The sequence below is a fragment of the Pezoporus wallicus genome, unplaced genomic scaffold (genome assembly GCF_028554395.1).
Source record: "Pezoporus wallicus isolate ANWC-B61680 ecotype Strahan unplaced genomic scaffold, APGP_CSIRO_Pwel_v1 contig_8188, whole genome shotgun sequence".
NCBI lineage: Eukaryota > Metazoa > Chordata > Aves > Psittaciformes > Psittacidae > Pezoporus > Pezoporus wallicus.
In genome coordinates this window covers 3,690,984-3,714,155 of record NW_026640104.1, presented here as the reverse complement: position 1 = coordinate 3,714,155, position 23,172 = coordinate 3,690,984, and the positions used below count along the sequence as shown (strand labels likewise).

The 23,172-nt window shown below is 35.7% G+C and overlaps 1 protein-coding gene across 1 annotated transcript in view; it reads right to left on the bottom strand.

Annotated features, from left to right (window-relative positions):
* Window positions 1-3,968: 3,968 nt before the first annotated feature.
* Window positions 3,969-23,172, bottom strand: part of RAB11FIP2 (RAB11 family interacting protein 2) — a 29,229-nt gene continuing 10,025 nt past the window's right edge. Inside the window, exons 2-5 of the mRNA XM_057417250.1 lie at window positions 21,177-21,619; window positions 20,124-20,586; window positions 8,098-8,143; window positions 3,969-4,434 (exon numbers count right to left, since the gene is read on the bottom strand). Coding sequence (XP_057273233.1) covers window positions 4,207-4,434; window positions 8,098-8,143; window positions 20,124-20,586; window positions 21,177-21,619 — 1,180 coding nt within the window. The 3' untranslated portion in view covers window positions 3,969-4,206. The remainder of the gene's footprint in view (window positions 4,435-8,097; window positions 8,144-20,123; window positions 20,587-21,176; window positions 21,620-23,172) is intronic.

Here is a 23,172-nt window from a genome sequence, read left to right as displayed (position 1 = left end):
CGAAATCAACCCTTAAGTTATAAGTAATGTTCATATCTTTTACAGGCTTCCTATATAACCTGGATCTTCAGCTTTTTATGGTACACTGTAATACAAGACATCTGGAAGCTTCTAAGATGAATAGGAATGGGTCTACCATTTGTAATATACAGTGGCTTCTTCAATGTACAAATTATGAAAGATAAAGCGAATGCCCACCATGCTGTAGGAGACTGTGACTTCTTCAACAGAAAAAAACCTCAAAATCCTTCATTAACAGATTAAAGTGCTACCTATTGCATATTAAATACTTCCAGTGACTGTATCTACATTTAGAAGTTATAAATCCCTGAATATAGGGTTTCATACCGAAAGTGCTGACAGACCCTTAAATCTACCATCATCAACACAGCAGCACTATAATCCTTCACCATGGACTTCAAAGAGAGGAAGTTAGTCAACATGCTTTAAATATGAGTGCTTTAAAAGCCCACAGCTAACGCCTCTATCATATCTACAACAGTAATGGATACATAAAGAGCAAAAAAGCATGAGCTTTCTTGACATAGGACAATAATTTTTCTTTAAAGCTGGAAGTGTAAATCAACATCCAGTGCAGCAGTAAACATGTTAAGACAGCAGTTCCATTTGTTTTAAGACGCATCTAAGAAAGGGCATCCTGCACAGAAAGAAATGCAGCCTAGCACCTAATGAAAACGATTTTCATTAGGTCCCCGAATCACGAAACCTTTCTAAATGCAAGGCAACATTTTCACAGCTGGAAAATTACAAATAGAGCTTGATACAGAGCTAACAGCAATAAATGTAGTTATGTATAATCTAGGGAGAACGCTACATTCATTAGTAGGTGGAAAACCAAGCTAAACATAATATACAGCAGCAAGAGGTAACATATGTAAATATTAAACATCCTTCTTGAATGGCAGAAAATTTCAATTTGTTACTTACAACATTACAGTATGGCCTTCATGTTTGTTCCTTAAAGTCAGTAAAACACACGGCTATGAGCAGAGCAGTTGAAAAGGCTAATTTCAAATCTACTGTGTGCATGGATGAAGTCTTACACTAACTGTCGAGAGAAAAAATCCAAATAATATGGACATGTCCAAAATTTTCATCCTTATATTTTCAAGGGCAAGAAAGGCTGACTGTAAGTGGCAAGTTCCTCTGGTTTTAAAATGATCTGCAAGAAAGCTTACATTTTTATCCTATGGGAGAAGCAGAACTTTATTTTCAACCTATCAATTAGTCTGTGTGAAATGTTTTCATCTGAAAGCCGTGTGGTTCAAAAAATACATGTGGGGTGAAGATGCTTTCCAAAAATAACCTCAAAATATAGAAAAATGATAAAATTTTCTTTCTAAGAAGAAAATGAAGTGTATAAACCTTTCCAGAATTGCTCCAAAAGCAGCCTATATCTTCAGCTAGAACTCTGTAATCTTTCACAGTTGTAAATGTCCCATTCTGCCTCTCGTAGGAACTCTACCTTTGCCTAAACTGTGTTTGTCATTCCCCCCTTTCTTGACAAACTGCTAGAAACAAAAGGTGCTTTTATTCACGTACAGATCAGATAAAGACTAGATAGCACATTCAAAGCTTCACTAAATTTCTTCACTAATGCACAAAAATTGATCTTTTCGCTACCTTTAATCTGCTTATCGTTGTTGGTATGCAAATATGTCAAATGATCTGCTCTTAGTCAATTATGCGGTTTGATATTCTACATTTACATTCTAAAAGGAGTCATTTCCGAGGTGCTAAATATAGTAGAGTTTCATTTTAATAATTATAAGTTGGCTTGCAAGTGAAAAAGTCATTGGAGCATATTCTCGGGTTAGTTTACTTGTTAAACCCCATTGGGGTGTGTGATTTAATCCTTGTAGATACTACAGATGGCCTCATACCAGTGAGTTTGAAAATGACTGTGGAATTCAAAACAATTGTGCAACACTTCCCCACTAACAATACGAGAAAACCACTTGCTTTGGCCAAACATTTGAAAACGTTTAAGAATTTTTATGGAAACACTGAGTAACTGAAATACATCTTGGTGTAATTAGGAAATTGAAATCAAATAGAGTGCAAAACCTAACTTCCAACTGTAAACGTACGATAACTTAGTACATAACCTTTGGCACTTCAAATATATTACAACAAATTTACAGTCATTTAGATCTTAAGTGGGTCAAAAGAACATTCAGGTGGCTTATGAGGTACCGAACGTGATAAATCCTTAGGCTGTCAAAAGAGACTGCCTAATGAAGCGGGCCCATTTCTGTCCTACCAACATCTAAATACAGAGCACTACAAGTAGGTAGGCCTTGAGTAACTCAAGCTCTATCCAGGCACAATAATCTATGCTAAGGGATCCCAATGGTGAGCTGGGAACACTCAGACTGCATACATTTTAGGGACACAGGACTAGGGGGATGGGAGGTAGCTGGTAAAATAAAGAAGAAAATAGAAGAAAGAAAGAAGAAGAAAAAAGCTAAAAATAAGTAAATGAAATCTGAGAACAATTCTATAAAGAAGTCTTTCTTTTCTAAGAAGAATAAATCTGTACTGTCATACAATACCACCATCATCAAAAGCATCCAGGTAGAACTTCTTTAACTTTTCCAGATCCTATATTCAAGACATTACTAATTTGTGCAGTTTTAAAAATGACAAAGTATTTAGGTCTTTTAGAAGAAAAAAAATGGAATTTCATTTCAAGCTTTTTTTTTCCTCCTCAGTAACAGCCATTACACGGTGCTATAAGAAAAAACACACAAACCAAAACCAGATCAAGTGCAGAAAAAGAGGGGGAGGAGGAGAAGAGAATCAGTTTTCTTGTATCTAAATCTAAACTATTCTCTGTACATTTTTAATATCACCTTACTCTCTCACACAAACAGACAACTGAGGCTCTTAGGAAGAAAAATTAAAACTGAGACCTACTTATCTTAACATTGCGAGGATTTTTCTCCTGCGGTATCCTCCCATTATACATTCAGCACTATATTTTGCCAATTTATTGAATAACAGATACCTTTTTCATACGTAATTTTACAAACAATTATTAAATGATCAGGAAGACATTTACTACATTCTTCTCTCATTTGCCTCAATGAAAACTGACTTTTAGAAGTACTTACAAGGGATAGAGGAGTATTTTTAAATGAAAAGCCTTTTCAGGTACTCTATATATGTTTAAGCAACATCGCCTATTTCTAAGGGCATATACTTCATTGTCATAAGATTAAAAAACCCAAGACAGATATATATCATGTAAAACTCAACCTTAAATTGAGTCAGTTCCATGTTTTTTGAATTATCATGTCTACTTAAGTCAGTCTGTTCATTTCTCCTACATTTTCACTGTAGTAGTCTTTAACTGAACAAAGTATTCGTATCTTTATTTCATACTTTTCTCCAGTTCTCCCTCCAACTCTATTAACACTGTTCAAAGTACTTTAACATATAAAAAGGCATGCAATAACTTCATATAAAAAGATCCTCAAAACAACTTTATGTCATGAGCTCACTACCAAAGTTCAATCATTACACACAACATCCAGCATTTAAGTGTAAAATAACTGATTCCAGCATGTGCCATTACTGGAATGGCATGGTATATTTCATATTGTTATACAAAAAGCACATTGTATAGAATACAGCATTTAATCTGCAAAGATTGTGCATCACTGTTTTCCTCTAATACGTGTAGAACAAACTACATTCCATTGCAACAAACTGCACTTAGGTTTAGTAAAGCGTACTACACTGGCTTGAAAACAGCAGTCTTGATGGCATGCTGTAATATCAGAATTGATATATTCGCATAATACCAAGAATCACTCAAGAAAACATTCATAACAGACAGGCTTCCCAGTTGAAACTGCCACATGGTGAACACTAAGCTACCATATAAACTGCATGGACATATTTAAGGTGTATTATTAACTCCACCGTAAGCGGTCTGTTTCATCAAAAATAATAATAATAAAAAAAAGTTAGTTAGACCATGTAACAGAATATTACTTTTGGCAGGCCCTGCTAGTGTTTAGAGTAAAAAACAAACCAAAGAATCCCACGCCATAGTCCCGTCCTCCCCTCATTCCTGGAATTTCTTCGGAGAAAACGAATGAAGAGAAGACAAAATGGTAAAGTGTGATTTCCTTCACGCAATGTATTCAGCACAAAGTACCATCAGGTCTCACTATCTTAGCTTTTGGAAAATTTCCCAGCTTTTCGGGAAGGTTCATATGGCACTCTGAGAATACTGGGTGTTTCTTCCATTACTCGTACAAGAAGATTATCAATGTAATCCTCAAGTTCACGAATATGGGTGTCCTTCTTCTTAAGTTGCTCTTTATGTTTCACCAGCTCCTGCAAAACCTCTTCGTAAGTAAGGTTACGGTATCCTGCAGTGGCGTCGAAAGGATTTCCATCCTACAGATAAGTGTGAAAAAACACCAGGTTTTATTAAATAGTTCAGTGTTCTGAACAAATTCATGCTTTTCATATGTTTCTCATGTGCACCTCTTGACAGAAGCGGCTTCTTGGCAACATACCTCCATTTACTCTATAGCGTTCCCTCCAGTAACCCCACTGGAGCGGACAACTGGAGATAGCTTTCCCAGTTTGCAGTAAGTTTTCCCACACCATCATGTCAAAATCCCACTGTTTTATGAGGTGTATACACAGTTAATGACCGTAAAAGCAGTAACCACATGAACAGTAAGCAGGTCCATTTTGGGAAACTACTATGTAGTTAAGTACAGAACGACCAGAGAAAGAGCCCTGAGAATTCACATCCTGCTGTAACTTCTCTAAGTTCTCACTTTTTGAGCACATCATAGCAAACTTAGCGCTAAAGGACATCAGCCCTCATCTGTCTTTCATATTCTATTTTCTGTCATCAGTGGTTCTCCAGGACATGGCCTCTTATTCATGTAATGAACCTTTCAATTTTAAACTTCAGGTGAAAACTAAAAGGCTGCATCTTATTTGCACCAGAGCACTTAAGACAGAAATGTGTATTACTAAAAGACCTTCCTTGCCTGCTTGCTTGCTTTAAAAATCAGGAAAGAACCAGAATCGAGCAGTAGGGAAAACAGAACTGTTTCTGTAATGAGTTCTGATGACTTGAAAGTGCAGGTATTAGCAGAGATGGACAAACCTGTGGCCTTAACAAAGGGCTAGATAAACTTGAATGTCTTATTCTGTGTCAAGAGAATTAGCTCTGACCTGAAATAACCATATTATGAAATATTTGGAAACGTGTAACTGAGAAAAAAGTTGGGAGAGTCAAAGTAGCACTGTTAAGACGTGCTAAGCAGTAAGTTTTATCTGATTCAGAAATGGAGACATTTAAAAGATATGGAACCTTTAATGAAGTAAAACTAATCTCACCTCTAAAATCCTGCTCCTCTAACAGGGCGGAAGAAGAAGATAAGATAGCTTTTGTTTACAGTAGAAACTTGTCATTAAAAATGCTAAAGCTTTCACAGCTAGGAAGCACACCACATAATAAACTCATATTCATTCCTTTTTCATGCTTCATTCCTCTTCTTTCCATACAGTAGCTCCATATTTGCACAATGGCATATGTCGAATCATTAAAAAACGCAGGTGGCCAAAGTTTTCAAATAAACCTAATTAAAAGTGATGGTGAACTGCAAATAGGCTGAAGTACGACAGATCAATCAGCCTCTCTCCATCACTCATATTCTAATAGTAGCTCTCGAATATCTGTGCTTTTAAGGGTTTCTCACTGCGTTTGAGATATGTAATGTCACGTTTACATACGTGTATTCAGTATTGTAAGCTTACTAAGTTACAAGATTGTGATTAATAACTCCCACTTTATTAAAATGGCTCATAATGAAATTTATTAATTGGTCAGTAATTGATTTCCAACAAGTACTGAAGAGAAAATAAATTCACTTTGGGGTCATTATATTTTTAATACATTTTCTTCTACAAGAAGGAAATAGAATTGTCTCTTTATGTTATTAAGAGTTCTGTACACATTGGAAAAGACATCGTTAACACTTCCATGTCTAAACTATAGGGTTTGCCTCATTTGCTGATTTGGCAAAGGAACGTAAATTAAGATACAATGATGACTTTAATTACTATATAAAGTTTACTGTAAAATTGTGTGCAAACCGTATGCTTTAAAGACGTTTTGTCATACAAATGCCCCAAATAGATCCTTAGGGGGAATAACCTATCACATTAATTACACAAGAAAATTCGAGTTAAAGAGTGTTAGTACCTAGAAATAAATATTGTTCAAATGAAGAAGAATTTAGATGTTCTGTTCAAGCAAGTAAGTGATACTTAAATGTGTAAGGCACATCTTTACAGAGCCAGATACTATAATTTTAATACAAACCATTAATCTTACAATGCATTATTAAGGAAAAAAAGTTTTTAAATAACAAATCTATGCAAAGAACGATTGTGTCAGCTACAAAATACCACAGGGTACACACTGACAGCCGGAGGAAATGGAGTTGGATAAAACGAAGGCCTGGCAATCTCTGATCATCTCTTTATTGTTCTAATGAGGAATTCTGCTCTGGGAATATCATCTAAGCTACTTTCACATCTTTTGTCCTACTTATTTCATCTTCCTTTCAGTTCTTAATTAGGCCTTAAAGAGCTCACGCTGCCCTTTCAACTGGTTACTGCTCCCATTTAAACACTGCTTTCAGAGACAGGTGTTGGCACCAGAGTAGAAGACATACAAACATAATTACTAAATGTGATGCACAAGGAAGAAATATAACAACTTGGTGAGGGCTATTATTGCAGAACCTAATAATAAATGACTTCAAACACCTTAGAAAGGAATCTTGAATATTAAAAAAAAAAATAATCAAATGGTTTCATTCAAAACTACGGCTGAGATATTGTTTCTTCTCCACCTAATTTGTATTTCATATTAAATGAGCACCACCTCCTAATCCTACAACTGACATTCAGGATAGTTGGTATTCCAAAGGAAAAATCATCAAGGATTTCTTTTATCACCTTTAAATCCTTTAAATAAAACAATTCACATCTTATTTCTTAAAAGAATTAAACCGATGCTTCTACCAGCAATAAATCACATGATGTGCAGTAGTACATTTGCAAGCACACAGAAACTGTAATTATGGTTACTTTACAGACAATAGCTGCTAAGTTAAATCAATTTTTTGATGTTGCTTTCTGTCAGAGATTAAGTAACTGCCTGGTAGAATTCAGTTTACTATCTGATCAAAGGCAGCCTTCATATACACTGACATCTCCCACCACTTACTTACATTATAAAAACTCGGGCATTTACAATAACATCGAATGTTATTACAAATCATTCACATAAACCAGCAAAAGCAAACTGTACAAAGCCATATTTACTTGTGAAACTTGTTTTCTATATATTTGAAAGATTGAAAACAAACCCTAGTTTTAAAGATTTCATCTATTCACAGAACGAATTCTAGTAAAACCACATTTTCCTTCAAACAAAGACACTGCCTGGGAAATCTGTGGATTTTTCCGGTCTTTTCTTAGTACACATTATATTCTGGGTACTTTTAGAGTCAAAAGAGGATTCTGAATAATAACGTATTTCTATTTGTAGTGTTTTCTGAGAGGCTGTTAATTAATGATTTGCATTATTAATCCCATCATATATCAGTTCATTGCATCCATTTTGATTTGCCATCTAAAGACTGTCCTCAAGTCTCTGACCACAGTGGTAAGAATGTCCTGTTATGACAATTAATACATCACTGCCAAATGCAGAGTTCCTGACTATTATTTCTCCAGAATCACCTGAAATACCCCAAAGCAACGGTCTTCTTCTTACTTTCTGTGCAAAGATCTAATTTTCCCCTTCTCTACGTCATCATACCAGAAGTACAATGCATATTGAGTGTAAAACTCTTCTTTATTTCCAAATTTGTATTAAGCTTATTATTTTCTAATTAGATTTTCTGCATACCTCAAAAGAAAACCAAGAACCCTAACATGTCCTTGTAAGAGGCTAAACAGGAACTGTCAAGCACCAATTAGTTGGCATTTACTGATGGCTTTTCATAACATTTCAGAACTCACCACTGTTTTCCTGAGGTCCTCAATGCCAGAAGGATTCACATTAAAACTGTGGGAAAAAAACAAAACCCCAAATATTAGCATTGCATGCTTATCAGACCAAAGCATTGACTAGATGACACTGCTCAATTCAGCATATAGCTATAAAATATTTAATATGATTTGTTTTCTTCATTCGTTGAACTTAGGAAAAACAGGAAAATACCCAGAAATAATGGAAATTTTACTATATTCTTTGTTCACAATTTTTTTTTTTTCCATATTCTTTTTGCAATAAAATTTGAATAATTAAGAAAGACAGGAAAGGACATTACGGATTGTGCTTCCCTACTTCTTTTCTTCTCTTCTCTCTAGACTTACCTTGAGCTTCTAAGCAGAAAGTGATACTGTAAATGAAATGTTCTGGAAACAGGTCCTGGGATGAGACTGTTAAAAAAACAACAAAATCCTGCACACTAACATGTATTCGCAGCTGTCATAGCAGCTGCTAGAGGTGAAAGGTCCTTTAGATATTCCAATGAGATCACCAGCTTAAATCAGAGCTGAAAAGCCATCTTCTGCAGCAACATTTGTTTCATACTTAAAATTAAGTAAATAATGTATTATTTTATAAACATGGTGATTTTCTCACATACCCAAATAGCAAAGCTATTTCATGATGTTGTTGTGTTCAGATTCTTTTCTTCCTCAACTACAAAAGTGCAGTCGATATTGATCAAGGCAGCACTGTCTCAGTGTCAGGCTTATGAAATGGTCCCCTTGTCTCTCAGGTTGGTATAACTATTAGCAAATACCTTCAAAAATCAGTGCCTCTATGTTCTCATGCGCTTGATACAGCAAGATTGGAAAGAAAACTAACCCTCTGAACATCTGGGTCTGGCTCACAAATACTATGTCCTTAGTAGCATCATTGCAAACGTCATTCTATCACCTCACAGAATCTACTATTTAGCTCAGATTGCATGTACTGCCTGTCAAGGGTGATGTCTGTTGACAGAGAATAATGCAAAGAATTACAAATATATGTCTATCCTTTTAAAATTTATTTTAAAGATAGCTTCAAGTAAAGAACATGCATTTTATGACTGCTCATCACTGCTATCTGAATTTATAAGCTATATATATATATGTAAGCCGTACACACAGGGTGTAAAAGTGGAAGGGATGCAATTTATAAATGTAAATTAGGTAAAATGGAGAACCGATTTTTTTTCTGTTTTAAAAATAATGTTGTTTACATTGTAATATTTTTTACTTTTTTTTTATCTACATATAACTTTTCATTTCCGAAGCAGGTAGCCTTTTGCTCATAGAGAAGTCCGTGAACCATCTGCCGGACTGAAGATATTAGATAAAGACTGGATTACGCAAACAGTCACAACTAGAAATCAAGAGGTGTCTGAATCAAGTTCTGCCTAATTCCCATTATACCTGTTTGTAACAGTGATCCGCAGCAGTTTGCTGGAGACCAGTTTTGAATGAGGGGCCTCTTTCATCGGGTATTGTCTAAAAAGCTAAAGGCAGGAACCCTCCCCCCCAGCCCGCCTTTTAGTTTCACACTGATGTGTCAAACACATGATGAACTTGCTTCATTCATGGCTGCCTTTCGTGATCCGAGTACAAAAAAAATGGGTTAACTGAACTGGATCGAATTAGCTTGGTGAAAACCAAGAATGTCTCTATTTAACGAAGTGTGGCGTTAATTTGGGATATCTTTCTTTTGGGACTGTTTCCTCATGTTAGACAAGATATAGAATAATACAGCCTGACTGCTCAACTGAGTGACTGTCTGAAAGGTTAAAAAAGCAAGATCTTTCATTGCCCTGAATGACTTTATAGTTTCTGCGAACCAAGTTTGAGGACTCTTTCATAGCAGCAGCTTAAAAGAAAAGCAGAAGTTCTGACTACGTAAAGTTAAGTTTGAAAATTAGAAATATAAATCACTGGCAATACAGACTCATTTTTTTTCTCTTTTAGCTAAAAAAAAAAAACCCTGCAATCATTTCCATAATACTGCAGACATTGTAACTGCAATTACAATAGAGCACATCTGCTTATTTTACATGTAGCTATTCAAATACACTTGCAAAAAATGAAAAACTATTAAACAAAATATTCCCCCAATAAAAACCTCAACCCCATGAACAGTCTTACTCATATTCTGAAGTGATATGTGGAAATATACTGCATCTCAAGGACAAAACAGGTGCTGAGATTGCATATAACATTTTTCACATCAGACTGTCTGCTAAGCAAGGTGGGAGCTCCGTGTCCTTGCTGAGCCCCGCAGGGTTTCCTGCCAGTGCTTCCAGCCCAAGGTGAGCCTGAGCAGATGCAGGCTCTCACTGCTGTACCTATAATTCACTGTCGAGAACCATGTAATACCTCTAAAGAAAATACTGTAAAATTATCAATACATACAGTCGGGGGAGTTGCATGTTTGGTGCATTGAAATTCATGACAGCATTTGTTCTTCAGTTTAAATTTCCTCCCAATAACACATGCCTAAAGTTACCATCTCGTTTGATTACTGGTAATAGCTTACAGAAAACACGGCTCTAGGACTACAGCCCACACGCTGTACAACCATCATAAGCCTCCTTCAAGCAGCCATTTTCTTGACATTCTAAGCGCATTCTGAAACCATTGACCTCAGCAATTATAAAAAATAATGCCATTTTTTACTGTGTTATAACCAACTCACAGTTCATAGTGATAGTTATAGGCCCATCTCTGGTTTTTCCCCGGGGTTTGATAAATCGGCAAGCAACTTTTGCCATGGAAGCATGAAATTCTATGTTCACAGCTTGGGAAAAAGTTTCTTTTTGCTTTGGGTTCTTTTGTTTTGAGCTTACTGTGAATAGTGATTGTAAAAAACAGGCATTGTAAGATTCTGTAATTACTGTTTCTCAATTATGCCCAAACTAAATTTGCTCAATTTACAAGTAAAAAAGATGTTTCTTTTCTAACAAATGGACCTTCTGCCAACTCACTCCGAAAACTACAGTCAAACTGGGTTTCTCTGGCTCATTGTCTTTAACACTGTGTAGAACTTGTATGTATTGTTATACCTGAGTCTAACAGCTCCTCACCAGTCATACCTTCCAACCTACACAAACTGGCTCTTTCTGCTCACTGAAAAGAGCTCATCTACCTTCTTGCTTCTGTGTTCTTCATCACCTCAAGGAATTAAGTCATTTTCTACCTCTTCCATTTACCCATATAGAGAAGGCCCCCTCTCCACCACTGTGGAGTCTCAAGTGCTTCAAGGTGATGACCCAGATCCTGTCATAATTTTTAACAGTTTGTCTCTTACAATTAATAAACTTTCACTCACTCCAATCACCTTCAAGAAAGTTAGAAACTAGTAAAAGGGAGGTAAATCACACCAGCAGATTCAAAATGAACTACAGAGGTGAGACAGAGGAGCACACAGATAATGCTAAGCAAGCCACTCAACTTCTACATTGCCCCACTGTAAGTAGAACAGACAATCTTCAATCTAGCACAACAGTTAATCATGAACTCCATTTCTTATCTGGGAATTCAATTAGTTTCCTCAACAATTATATCAGACAGACATACTATAAATCTGATTCTATAGAACATTTTGGATGTCTTTCATAATCATAGCAAACATTTTATACTTGTTATTTTCCCTATTTAAATACACTAGAACTACTTACTTTACCTATTTAAGTACATTAGAAAAGCTTCCTTTTATCCCCCCAACAGCTATTTTTTATAAGGTACTTAAATACTTACATTGCATGCTTATTATTTGCAGTTTGTACAGAAACTTCAACGCAGTGAAGTTGAGGATGTATCACAAGCTCAAGTTTATGACTGGAGTTTGTAATTCTGTCTTTGAAGTTCAATAGTAGTTAAAAATTCAAACATTAGGTCTAGTGGCTGCTTAAATATTTAGCTTCTCAATGCCTAGAGATTAAAACAACCTTTAAAATATCTTTCCTATAGCTGATTTAAACATTTTAGTGCCTGAACCATTTACTCTGACAACATAATGAATGGGAATCAGACTTCTAAATTATGCTGTATGGAAAGTGTATTTTCTTAATAGAACAAAAGCTTTTTACTTATCTTGTGTTATTCATATTAGTTATATGATTATTGTAATCTGTACTATTAGATATTAAAACTGGGATATTTACATTAATCATTACTGTTCCAAGTCCTGAAACCTTAGATCTTAACTTGCCATCATGTAAAATATCCATTATACCAATAAGCTCAGTCTGAGCTTTCGGTTTCTTTAATATGGAATGTCTGTGTACAGGTAATTAGCAAATCTCTACCGTGTTAATTCTGCATTGGAGTCGAAATATCCCTATTCCTACTTCTTGGTCTTTGGACTGATTCTTATTACAGTGCTTATGCATTTCTCTTTGGATTCTCATGACAAGTATCACAACTTTGAAATATTAGGATGCAATTTAAGTTATTACCAATGTACTAGAAAAACAAAAGAAACTAATAAAATCAGATAGAGTTAATGAAATTCAGAAACTTAGCTTTCCGTAGAATATTATTAGCCTGCTGTGCCTGGCAATGCAGACATCACTTTATACTCTGAGAAGGAATGACTATCATGTCTGGCAACTAAGCAAGTATGGAGTAAGCATATTACCATTTATTTCACAATCAGATTCTGGGGAACATCACTTAAGACACTTCACTTTATAAATTGTCCTGCTGTCAAGCCATGTTCTGTTGCCTTTTGGAGCTTGTGTAACCCCAGGAGGACACAAAAAGAGCATCAGGTTTTGTTGCTATCACTCCATTTTCTTATTACTATAAAGTCTCATGCCAAGAGCTAAGAAACTGGACCAAACCCCCTGAACACTAAGAGACACTTTTCTTGCAAATGATTTGTTCTCCAAGCTACGTACTCTTCAGCCAGACTCCTTCAGAAATAATCTGATCATGAGTATAGTGCTGCTCTCTATGGAGCCCTTTAAAGATGGCAAAAGGGTCCACGAGATAAAGAAGTTACAGTCTCAGAATACAGTGCTCAATATGGTCCTGAACAACATGTGCTTCAAGCTCATATATATTTCAGAGTTAGTGCAGCAGAAACATGACAATGCAACTATATGGAAGGACAGAAACTTTCAGTTAAAACAACTGGGGGACTTTAACAGATTTTTGGTTTTCTGTATAAACACCTTCATTTCATAAACAGACATGGATTTGGATGCAAAATATACTGGTAACCAATTCTGAGGTGTCTGAACTGTTGGGAGACAGCTCAAGGGACGTAGAGGCATACAGGTCTGCATTCACGAGGTCTACCATAATCCTTCTTCTTTCAGAAGTATAAGTACCTTAAGCACTTGTAACTTGTACTTGCCCACCGCTGGACATGTTACTCATGCAAATATTATTCAGGACTTACAAAACATTCTAAAAATCAAGTGTTTTCACACAATGTACTCAACTGAATTTTAAGTTTCTGGAAACAAACAACAACAGTTTTATATAAAAAGTTAGTATTTTAAAGCATATAAATATTCCCCCTTTTACTAGGCAGTTGTGCCTCAAGAGACCAATAAGAAACTGTTACACTAAAAGTTGTGCCAGCACCTCCACTAGAACCCCCTGCTATTAGCCATCCAAAAGTCAACCAAAAGACCCAAAGAACCCTTTTATATTGAAACTTCCAGAACCATTTCTGGAACGCTTAAAAAAATAGCTCTAATTCTTAGTTCTTCTAATGAAACAGAAAAATAAAAGGTCCATCAATTTTACACAGCTTCTCCGTTTATTAACGAAGAAACTGGATATAACTATTTAGTTTTTTCTTTTTTCTTTCAAAAAGAAAATAGAACAGGCAGTGCATTTCCCCTTGGGACAGATAATACGCCTCGTGTATCCACTTGAAAAAGATTTCACATGCCCTAATGTGCACCAACAGACAATGAAAGCTTGAAAAAAATCTTGTCATGCAGCCAGGAGGATGAACTTTCAAAACAGTGTTGCTAAAACAGACAACTAATTAGGAGTAAGTGGCTGACGGTGAAGAGTCTGCAAAAGTCAACATTAATACTAAAGAATGCTACAGTATCTCTCTAAGAACTGATTGCTCCAACCCACTCCAGCAATGTTGCAAATACTGTGACCGCTGCTTTGCAGTAGCTTTGCCAAAGATTATTTCATTATTCTCTCATCACACGTAGTGATCTTTCTAAACCAGATGATACTAGTCCTGGCAGGACAGACTATGAATGTTTGCATCATTTCTGCTTGTTTTGTAGTTTCCCTTTACATCTCATGTACTGATAATGTATTTAGCTGTTGAAATGATGCTTTAGTGACAGCTTTACCACACTGCATTAACAAATAGGAACAGTCTACAGCATAATTCATGCATTATCATAGTCTACCAATATTCTACCTTGCACAGATAACCACAGCTGACTGAAGTCTAATCAAATTTCAGCAGAGAACAGAAAAAAACCCTTTCATTTCAAGAAAAGCAATGCAGAAGTACGCTGTTGTTAAAATAAGACATGCTAACACAGAGGAAACAAAACTCTGAAAATAGCATAGTACACCTGATGCCATTTTTTGACTAACAGAGAAACAAATAGATGTTAAAATGTCAGAATGGACTTTATTGCTCTAGCAAACACAATAATAAACTCGTTAGAGATCAACACTGCTGAACAAGGCAAATGAAAATTGAAAATAGGGACTTGGAAAAGTACGTTGGAAAATGATGACCTTTTTTGGAAAAGAAATATACAGCCATTGTAACCCTTTGCTCTGATCAGGCAACTTCTGGGGCTCATTCCAATGGAGCTGTGGCCAGTAACTATGCCTCTGGCACGTAACTTGTAACAGGCGAGACTGAAAGCATTTAACAGCCATTTACCTTTTACTAACTTTAAGTTATTGCACTAAGAACTTATCTCCACTGTGGTTTAAGCTATCAGGTTTTAACATAAGCTTTTACTTTACAACTGCAATGACTAGAGACAGGCACCCACTCTACTAGCAGCTCAACTCACAACAGTAACCTAGAAAGTCGGGTTACTGTTAACGGTAACACCATGATTTTGCAAAAGCTTCTTTATCTAGTTGACCATCACATGCACATTTCAGTATTTGCTGAAATGGAACAGATACCAGCTGTTCTTTAGACTGCACGATTTAATATGATTCGAACACATCACAGTTATCAGGAGCCTCATGTTTTCATGGCGCCTCACGTGGGCTTTTTTTTCCAAATGAATATATCTGAATTGCTTATTTCAAACACTGCATCCGTTGGGAAAAATTAAACTGCAGATACTGATTTGTTTAGGACAGGCATCTCTGGAGAGGCAGCTCTGACAGCTCCTGTGATGACAGTATGGGGGAGTGAGGCTCAAGAAAATAACCACATTCAGAAATCACAGAAAAGCAGAAAGATGCAAAAGGGATGAGTTTAAGGGTAAGGTTGGGGGTGGTTTGGGTTTTGCTTTGGGATTTTGGTTGGGGTTTTTTTGAGTTGCAATTTTTTAAAAAGGCTGAAGCAGTAAAAACAACACAGAATTTTTTTTTTTTTATCCAATTGACAAAAAAATTTATAAAAATAAACAGTATTCATAATTGCAATAATGAATCCTAATAAAACATGTTTCTTTCTCCTCCACTATTCCATCTTCCATATTGCTTAGAATGTGTAAAGTATCTATAGCCAGAAAGTGAGATAAAGTGTAACCAGTATGTAGGCACAACCTTTACCTTCTTTTCTCTAAGTTTAACAATACTTAGGTCATGGAAGTGCTACTTTGAAAGGATTCTTTAGTGTATCTCTCTTTATGTATACATATTCATATATACAGACGCACACTGTGCATAAGTGTATGTATTTTATATGTAATGTGTGGATATATACATACGTATATGTATATATATATATAAAATATGTGTATATATATAAATAATGAGTCTTAGAAAACTCCCAGCTATCAATTCAGTTCCCCAGATCTGGAATTTGATCAGACTAGTAACAACCTGTCAGCTTTAAATATTGGACTATTTGTTTCCCTGTGTCCAGTGCCTAAGATCCTGTTAATTACCTAAACTCTCTTTCTGTAGGTCTTGTTAATTACCCGTCTCCTGTCTCAGAGGACCTTGTTAATAACTTGTACAATCTCTCTAAAAAGGTCCTAATAACACGTTAAAATTAAAGATGTTTTTCTTTTAGCACTTGTCAAGTGGTGTAAATTGAGAAATTTGCACATCACTTTATTAGCTGACTCTAGTGTATTTTCCTAAAGGCAAACAATTGCAGAGAGACAAGGATGCGAGGATGCGCAGGGTTTGGATGTGGCACAAAACCCAATCTTTGTTTTCCAGGAGTAACCCTCCATTTCTTTAACTGTGTTCAATGCAAAATCCACGTGGCTTCTGCCTGCAAATTAACCTCTTGAGAGCCACGACAATAGCAGTCATTGTAAGAATGAATGCAATTTAAGATAGTATTAGGCCAAAGTTTCAAAGGAGTGGATTAAGAAGTATGAAGACAGAACTATTACTGGTAAATGCTGGCTTAAAATACTAGACGTATTGTGTGCTTAAGAATTCTTCATTGGCTTTATAATATAAATCCTCTGGAATGAGCAGGTTTTGTAATATTTGCAAAAACAGCATTTCGTGTTTCACTGTGAGACTGCAGCATTTTTAAGTTGTCAAGAAATCAGCTCATAAATATCTATATTACACCTATACCAGACAATAAACCCCCCCGAATCTTAACACTTATGTAATACTGTAACACCGTATCTATAAAACCCTTAAAAAATACTCATTTATCCACTCAACATTTGTAAGAGGTAACAAAATACCATCCCCATTTTACAAATCAGGAGCAGGGAAACTTAAGTGATTTAGCCAAAGCCACAGAACAAGCCTTCGCCAGAGCAGAGATTAATAGAAATTAGGGATACATATTTCGTGATTTCCTGACAACTAGAAGTATACACAAACCAGGCAGGTTTTGTTTTGCTTTCCCAAAATACTTCTTAAACCTTTTTGAAATAACAAAAATAAATAATTGTAATAATAAATAGTAATTCTCAAAGAACCCTGGGATACTTCTTGCTTTTAGGAGAAAAAAAATCCTGTAACTGTTGCTGAACCACTTCTACATTTTCTGTGTCAGCAGCTAAAAAATGTGGAAAATGTATCTACCTTCATTCTTTTAATTAGTAAATAAGAGTAATTAGTGACAGAGCCCGCATACAGCTAGCTAGCACTTAATGACTGGTTGGGTGAAGGGCTATTCTGCAGCTCTGTTCTGTAACTCACCCACTGATGCTGTTGTGAGCTCCTATCTTGCATGGCATTACTGCCTGGTCAATAACCACATTCAGTTAGGACGGACTTGATCCTGACTCAAAGCTCACCAAAGTCACTGAAAAGACTCCCATTAACTTTGCAGAGATTGGCTCATTGGTGCCAAGAACCTGACCTTCACACTGTCCACAGGAAGGAAATGGTTTGGTAAGGTTTTTGCCCACTAGAAGAAGGTTGCTGCGGGGTTTTTAATTCCACTTTGCACTATCTCTAGCCTGGTCCCATGGACTGAATGTCCTTTTGTTGCTACAAGGTGCTCTTGGAATACATCTTCCAGCTGAGTTTCATCAGACAGCAATCCAGTTCACATGCCACAGGACTGTTTCATCACTTGAAGCAAGGCTTAGCCAAGTGGAGTTAACTGGGAGATCCATGTGCAAAACAAACTCACAGCAGAACACTGATTTGGGATACACCTTGATAAAAAAAGATACTGCCTGGTTTAATTGCAGAAATGGCATCCATCCCAAAGAGCTTAATAGCATGTTGAGTAAATAGAAAACAACTCAAAAGTCTGAACTCCCTGTGTATGTTTCCTGCATACTGAATTTGTTACTGAACTTCATTCATTTTGTGCCCACAGATTTATACAACTCTTTCTTCACAGTGTTACTGGTTTGAAAAATTACAACCGGATTCTATTCAACAAATCCTTCACAGATAAACGTAAACTTAAACTGTAAACTTATTAAATATGCACATTTTCTATTAGTTTCTACTTCAAAAGGAAATCATTGTACAAGATATATTTGAAAGAGAGTGAACTTGTTCTAAGTTTCTCACAGAACATAATACAGGAGCACATTAAAACTGAGAGCTTCTAACTGAACTTATTACATGCTAGATATTATCCCATAACAGCTGTCTTATAGAAAAGGTCAAAATGTTTATTTTTTTTGCTTTTTGAAAACAACAGAATATCTATTTGTCTTATCAAAAGTTTATGTTTACATAAAAGTCAAGAACTAGTAAAAGAGACTTAGACAAAGAGGGGGGACAATTGACTAGAGTCCTTCTGAACGGGCACTGTGATGAGCTTTTTTAATTACAAAATAAAGAGAAAAAAGCCCATCATGATTACCATTAAAAAATTTATATTTATAAAGATCTGCTGCATTCAAGAGCTTCAAAAGATTTCACTACTTGTATCTAGCATCTGCCTGAATACATTTTTATATTGAAAAAAAATAAATGCCATGTAATTTTAATTGTTATTTAAATGATTCCTCTGTAAAGGAGCTCATTCAAACAGAAGTTTAACTTCTGACAAACCAAGCTACATCCTAACCTTACTCTAATCTAGAGAAAACCTTTATGAAGTAAATAATATTCTTAGACTGGCTGTAAACACTTTATTTAAGACACTAGGAACTAACCTGACTCACAGAAGATGCTAAGAAGATAATTCACTGAAGTCTGTATGAGCTTCTGGCAACTGAATTTTTTCTATAGTAGTTCCATTTCAGTTTATCTAATTCCTATCCATGATTAGTTTTATTTAGAAAACAATTGTAAGTTTAAATCAGGAGTGCATGCATTCTAACCTATGAATAAGACTGAACTGGGATACAGTAAGATCAATCTGTTCTAAAATCTTAAAGAACAAGTTAACAAGAAACATTTGTTTTAAAGAAAATACTACTGTTTCATTAATTATGGAATTAATAGACATGGAAAAGGCAGATTTGTTAGAACCATGTTTACCATTTAAAGCAGTGATTTATTTCACAGCTTTCAAATTCCAGTTTGGAGCATTTGAATTTTGAATTCAATTTCTACCAAATTTAAGCCATTAAATAGAAATGAATCATTACCTTAAAAAACAAAAAAACCCCAACTGTTAATTTTTGGCATTAATATATAGAAAAAAATGCAAATGAATAATAGTTAAATAATTAACTTAAACATTTATCTGTTGGGAACGGTATTATTTGGGGTGTGTTTGTGTGTGTGTGTATATATATGTGCATATATATAGGGAGAGACAGAGACAATGTATCTTCCCTGACTAGCAAACAAAAGCTCAAAAGGAAACTAACTATGGGATACAATTCTTTTTCCCCCCAAGGAAAACAAGTAAACTGTTGGTAGACAAACAAAGATTAAAACAGATTATTTAAATGAAAGTTTATTAACAGCCCAGGTAACTTAGTTCACTCTGTTTAACACATAAACTGCTGTCTTGTGCAATGATTTGAATACACAGGAACTCAGCAAAGCTACAAGGAGCCAAATGAATTCAAGCATAATAAGTGCCCATGGGTGCACCCATTTTGTTTTCGTTACTCACATTTTCTTCACCCTTTTGTTTATTCCGTTTCATCTTTCCCCTGAAACCTCTCCCTCTTAAAACCTGACTTAGGGCACTGTAATAATTAGCAATGAGTGTTCAGTGAAAACAGAAGACTTTCAGGAAGGACAAACAAGGTGTTCCACAAACATAAGTACCCAAGAACATTCACAGTATATATTAGTAATGTAAATGTTAACTTCAAAATGAAGTAAGAAAAGATCCGACTACGTAAGTTCATAACTTTTACTGAGAAACAGATAAGCAATGATATAAATGTTTCTAAAGCACTAAGATAGTGTTCCTTGACACTTCACATTTTCATTTATATAACATGTTCAAGATATCAGATCAAAATACAGCAAAAACCTACCTTGAAGACGGCAACATGCTTGTAGGCTTGAAGTTTGTCAGAAACGGATTAGTTGAATCATAATCAAAACTCTCCTGATGAGTTTCACCGAACACACTAGGTGATTTCAAGTCCGTAGTACTGTCTGATCCCCCATTGCTCAGTTTATCTGACCTCCTGCTATCTTTTTTCCCAGTCACTCTTTCAAACAGACTAACTTTCTCTTTTTTCTCTTTTTTAATTTCTTTTCTGATGTCGACAGGTTTGGAAAACAGGTTTATGTTTTGATCCCATGTTGCTGGGCTTTCTTCAAACGGGTTCTTCTGTCTTGGCAGTGTAGCAAATTTTTGGGGTAACGAAGCACTTACATTGGTGAATGGGTCATTTTGTGCTTCAAGTGCAGTTTCATCAGCTGTGCTGCCAAGCTGGTTCATTTTAGAGGTGTCAACACTTAATGTCCTTCTATGTGGAGATTTCAGACTCCCTGCAAAAAAAATCTGTCATTAGTATATTATCAATGAGACACTACAATATAGCTTAGAGAACCCATTTTAGCTCAGGTCTAGAAACTTTGAAATTGATTATGGATAAGCACTACAGCAATGTTTTGTTTCCTGTGTGTAAACTAAGTTCTAAAGGAAGATAGCTATGACTAGAGTGTGGCATTCCAGAAAGCACCAGTAACTTTGAACAATGCAAAGTATTTTCAGTTCTTTGTATAAATCAGGCTTAAAACTTCAGTGATAGGTTTAAACTTTTGAAACAGATTTTTATTTTTGACAAGATGCTATTTTGCCTAGAGTTCCCTCTAGAATGTAATGCTTCAGTACAATATACTCTTAAGTGAGGAAATTAAGAAGAAAAATGCTAAATTACTATATATTATGACCACTTTGTTATCTTTTATGTTCAGAAACAGCAATTACGAGTTACCACTAACTAATGGAAGTGAAAATAAAAGGCTAGCAATAATACTTAACTTTCTGGCCTTGTAATTGCTTCATAAACTAAAGAAACAGACTTCTGAATGCTCTAATAGCAGTGGACTGTAATTATAATGGCCATGATACTTACCACCTTCATCAACCGAACCAAAAGACTCCAGCTGACGCCTAAAAAGATGAGAGTAGCCAACTGTGCTGGATTTCATTTTTTCTGAGGAGACATGAGATCCTGTTAAATCTGACATTGAATGAGCTGAGGATAACCGCTGAGGGCCCAACAGGAAAGGTTTTTTTGGTTTTGATTTCATTTGTACTTCACCACTACATACCCCTACATTTGCATCAGGTATGTGAGTACTTGGGATGATTGCAGAGGATGTGTCTGAAAATGTCCCATCGTTTTTTCGACCTTTCATTTTGTCTTTTAGTTTAGCAAAAGGGGATTTGGTTTTGTCCTTCATTGACAAATCAAACATACTCGCTGTCATGTTATTCCTCATAAACTGAATATTGACTTTTATTTCTCCTCTGTCTTTAGTTCTCTTCCCTTGTCTGGACTCCAGATGAAACCACCTTAAAGGAGAGAAACAGCAAGTTAAGTTGTATTTTCTGGTTAGTTTATTAACATATCTGGGGAATATCACTGAAATTATGAAAATCAAATTCCATAGCAAAAATTAAAACATCCCTGTACTGAAAAACTTTTTTGCCTATATTTGTTTTTGAAGAAAAAAATTCAATATGTAAGCAAGCACGAAGCTCTTTCCAGAGTTCATCTGGTTCGAGAACCAAAACTAACTCTGCGGAAGCTTACTAAGCTTCATCACAGCCAATGGGATCACATCTGCTTATGAAGGAGAACTGCATCTCAGGTTAATTATAAATACAAATAAATTTCATTTTGCTATTTAAAAGAACACTTTATATTTTTCAAGTGGCCTTTATTTAGCAGGGATGTTTATTACCTGCATGTATACTGCATGGCAAATATTTCATCTAGTAACCTTTTTTCCTCTGATTTTGCTTAGGTTTATACGCTAGGAAACATTTTTCCCCTCTGTCCCTTCCTTCTAAACACTGGATAAGATTTATTTCAACTGTACCAACACTAGCAGTGAAATATCTGAGACTCCTGGACAGACAATTACCATTTTGGTTCTGCACCTGCAACCCCTGCTGATGTTGAGGCAGCTTTACTAGCACCAGTGGCAGAACAGTGAGCACATAGGTATATCCAGCAGCCATCCCTTCTTTTGCAGGTCATTAACGTCAGGCTTTGGAACCATGACAAAAAAAGAACAGTTCTCAAAAAGAGATCAAAGGTATAATCATCTGTTTCAAAAAGCCAAGTGTGTTTCTTTGCCAGGTCCAACAAAGGCTTCATTGATTATCCCACTGTCTTATTCATTCCCTATTGTGCTGCATTGTCCCATGGAAGCATCTGCAGAATTACGGCTCAATCTTCCTTCCACAGCTTCACCTACATGAATGACCAACAATCCCTTCTCCACACCCATCATCAAAAGCCTTCCTCTATTTTGAAAAAGGCACAAAGGCATATTTCAGATGTGCCAGCTCCAAAGAAATGCTCTAAACCCAAGTCAGGAGAAATTCATGAACTCATACTAATGCAGCAGTGCACTATCACGATGAAGTAACTTTTGAACTGGAGACTAAGAAATGAAATTGCCTATCAGCACAGATGCAAAATTGATTATGCAGTTACACATACATTATTCAATACTGCCAAATATAGAAAACAAGGGCAGGAAAGGAGAAAAATAACCCTCAATTTCCTTTCAGATTTCATAAATATTTTTAAAGGTGACAGCTGAAATCGAATTTTCAGGCAGAGATACTATTTTCTGAGAAAATACTTCTCCGAGTGACCCATCAAAGAAGTAACAAAACAATAAAGAGTATTAGGACTTTTTTTTGTTGCTTTGTGATGTCCAAAAGGGTTTTTTTATCCCATACTAAAGCAGATCAACTCTGTCCTGGCAGTGGACAACGTGAATCCAGACCAGTAGATCCAGAAGGCCAAATTGGTAGGAGGACAATTAAACTTTCAGGAAGAAAGCTTTTCTTCTGTTGTGAGGTAACTTCATTTATATATTTTAAGTTAA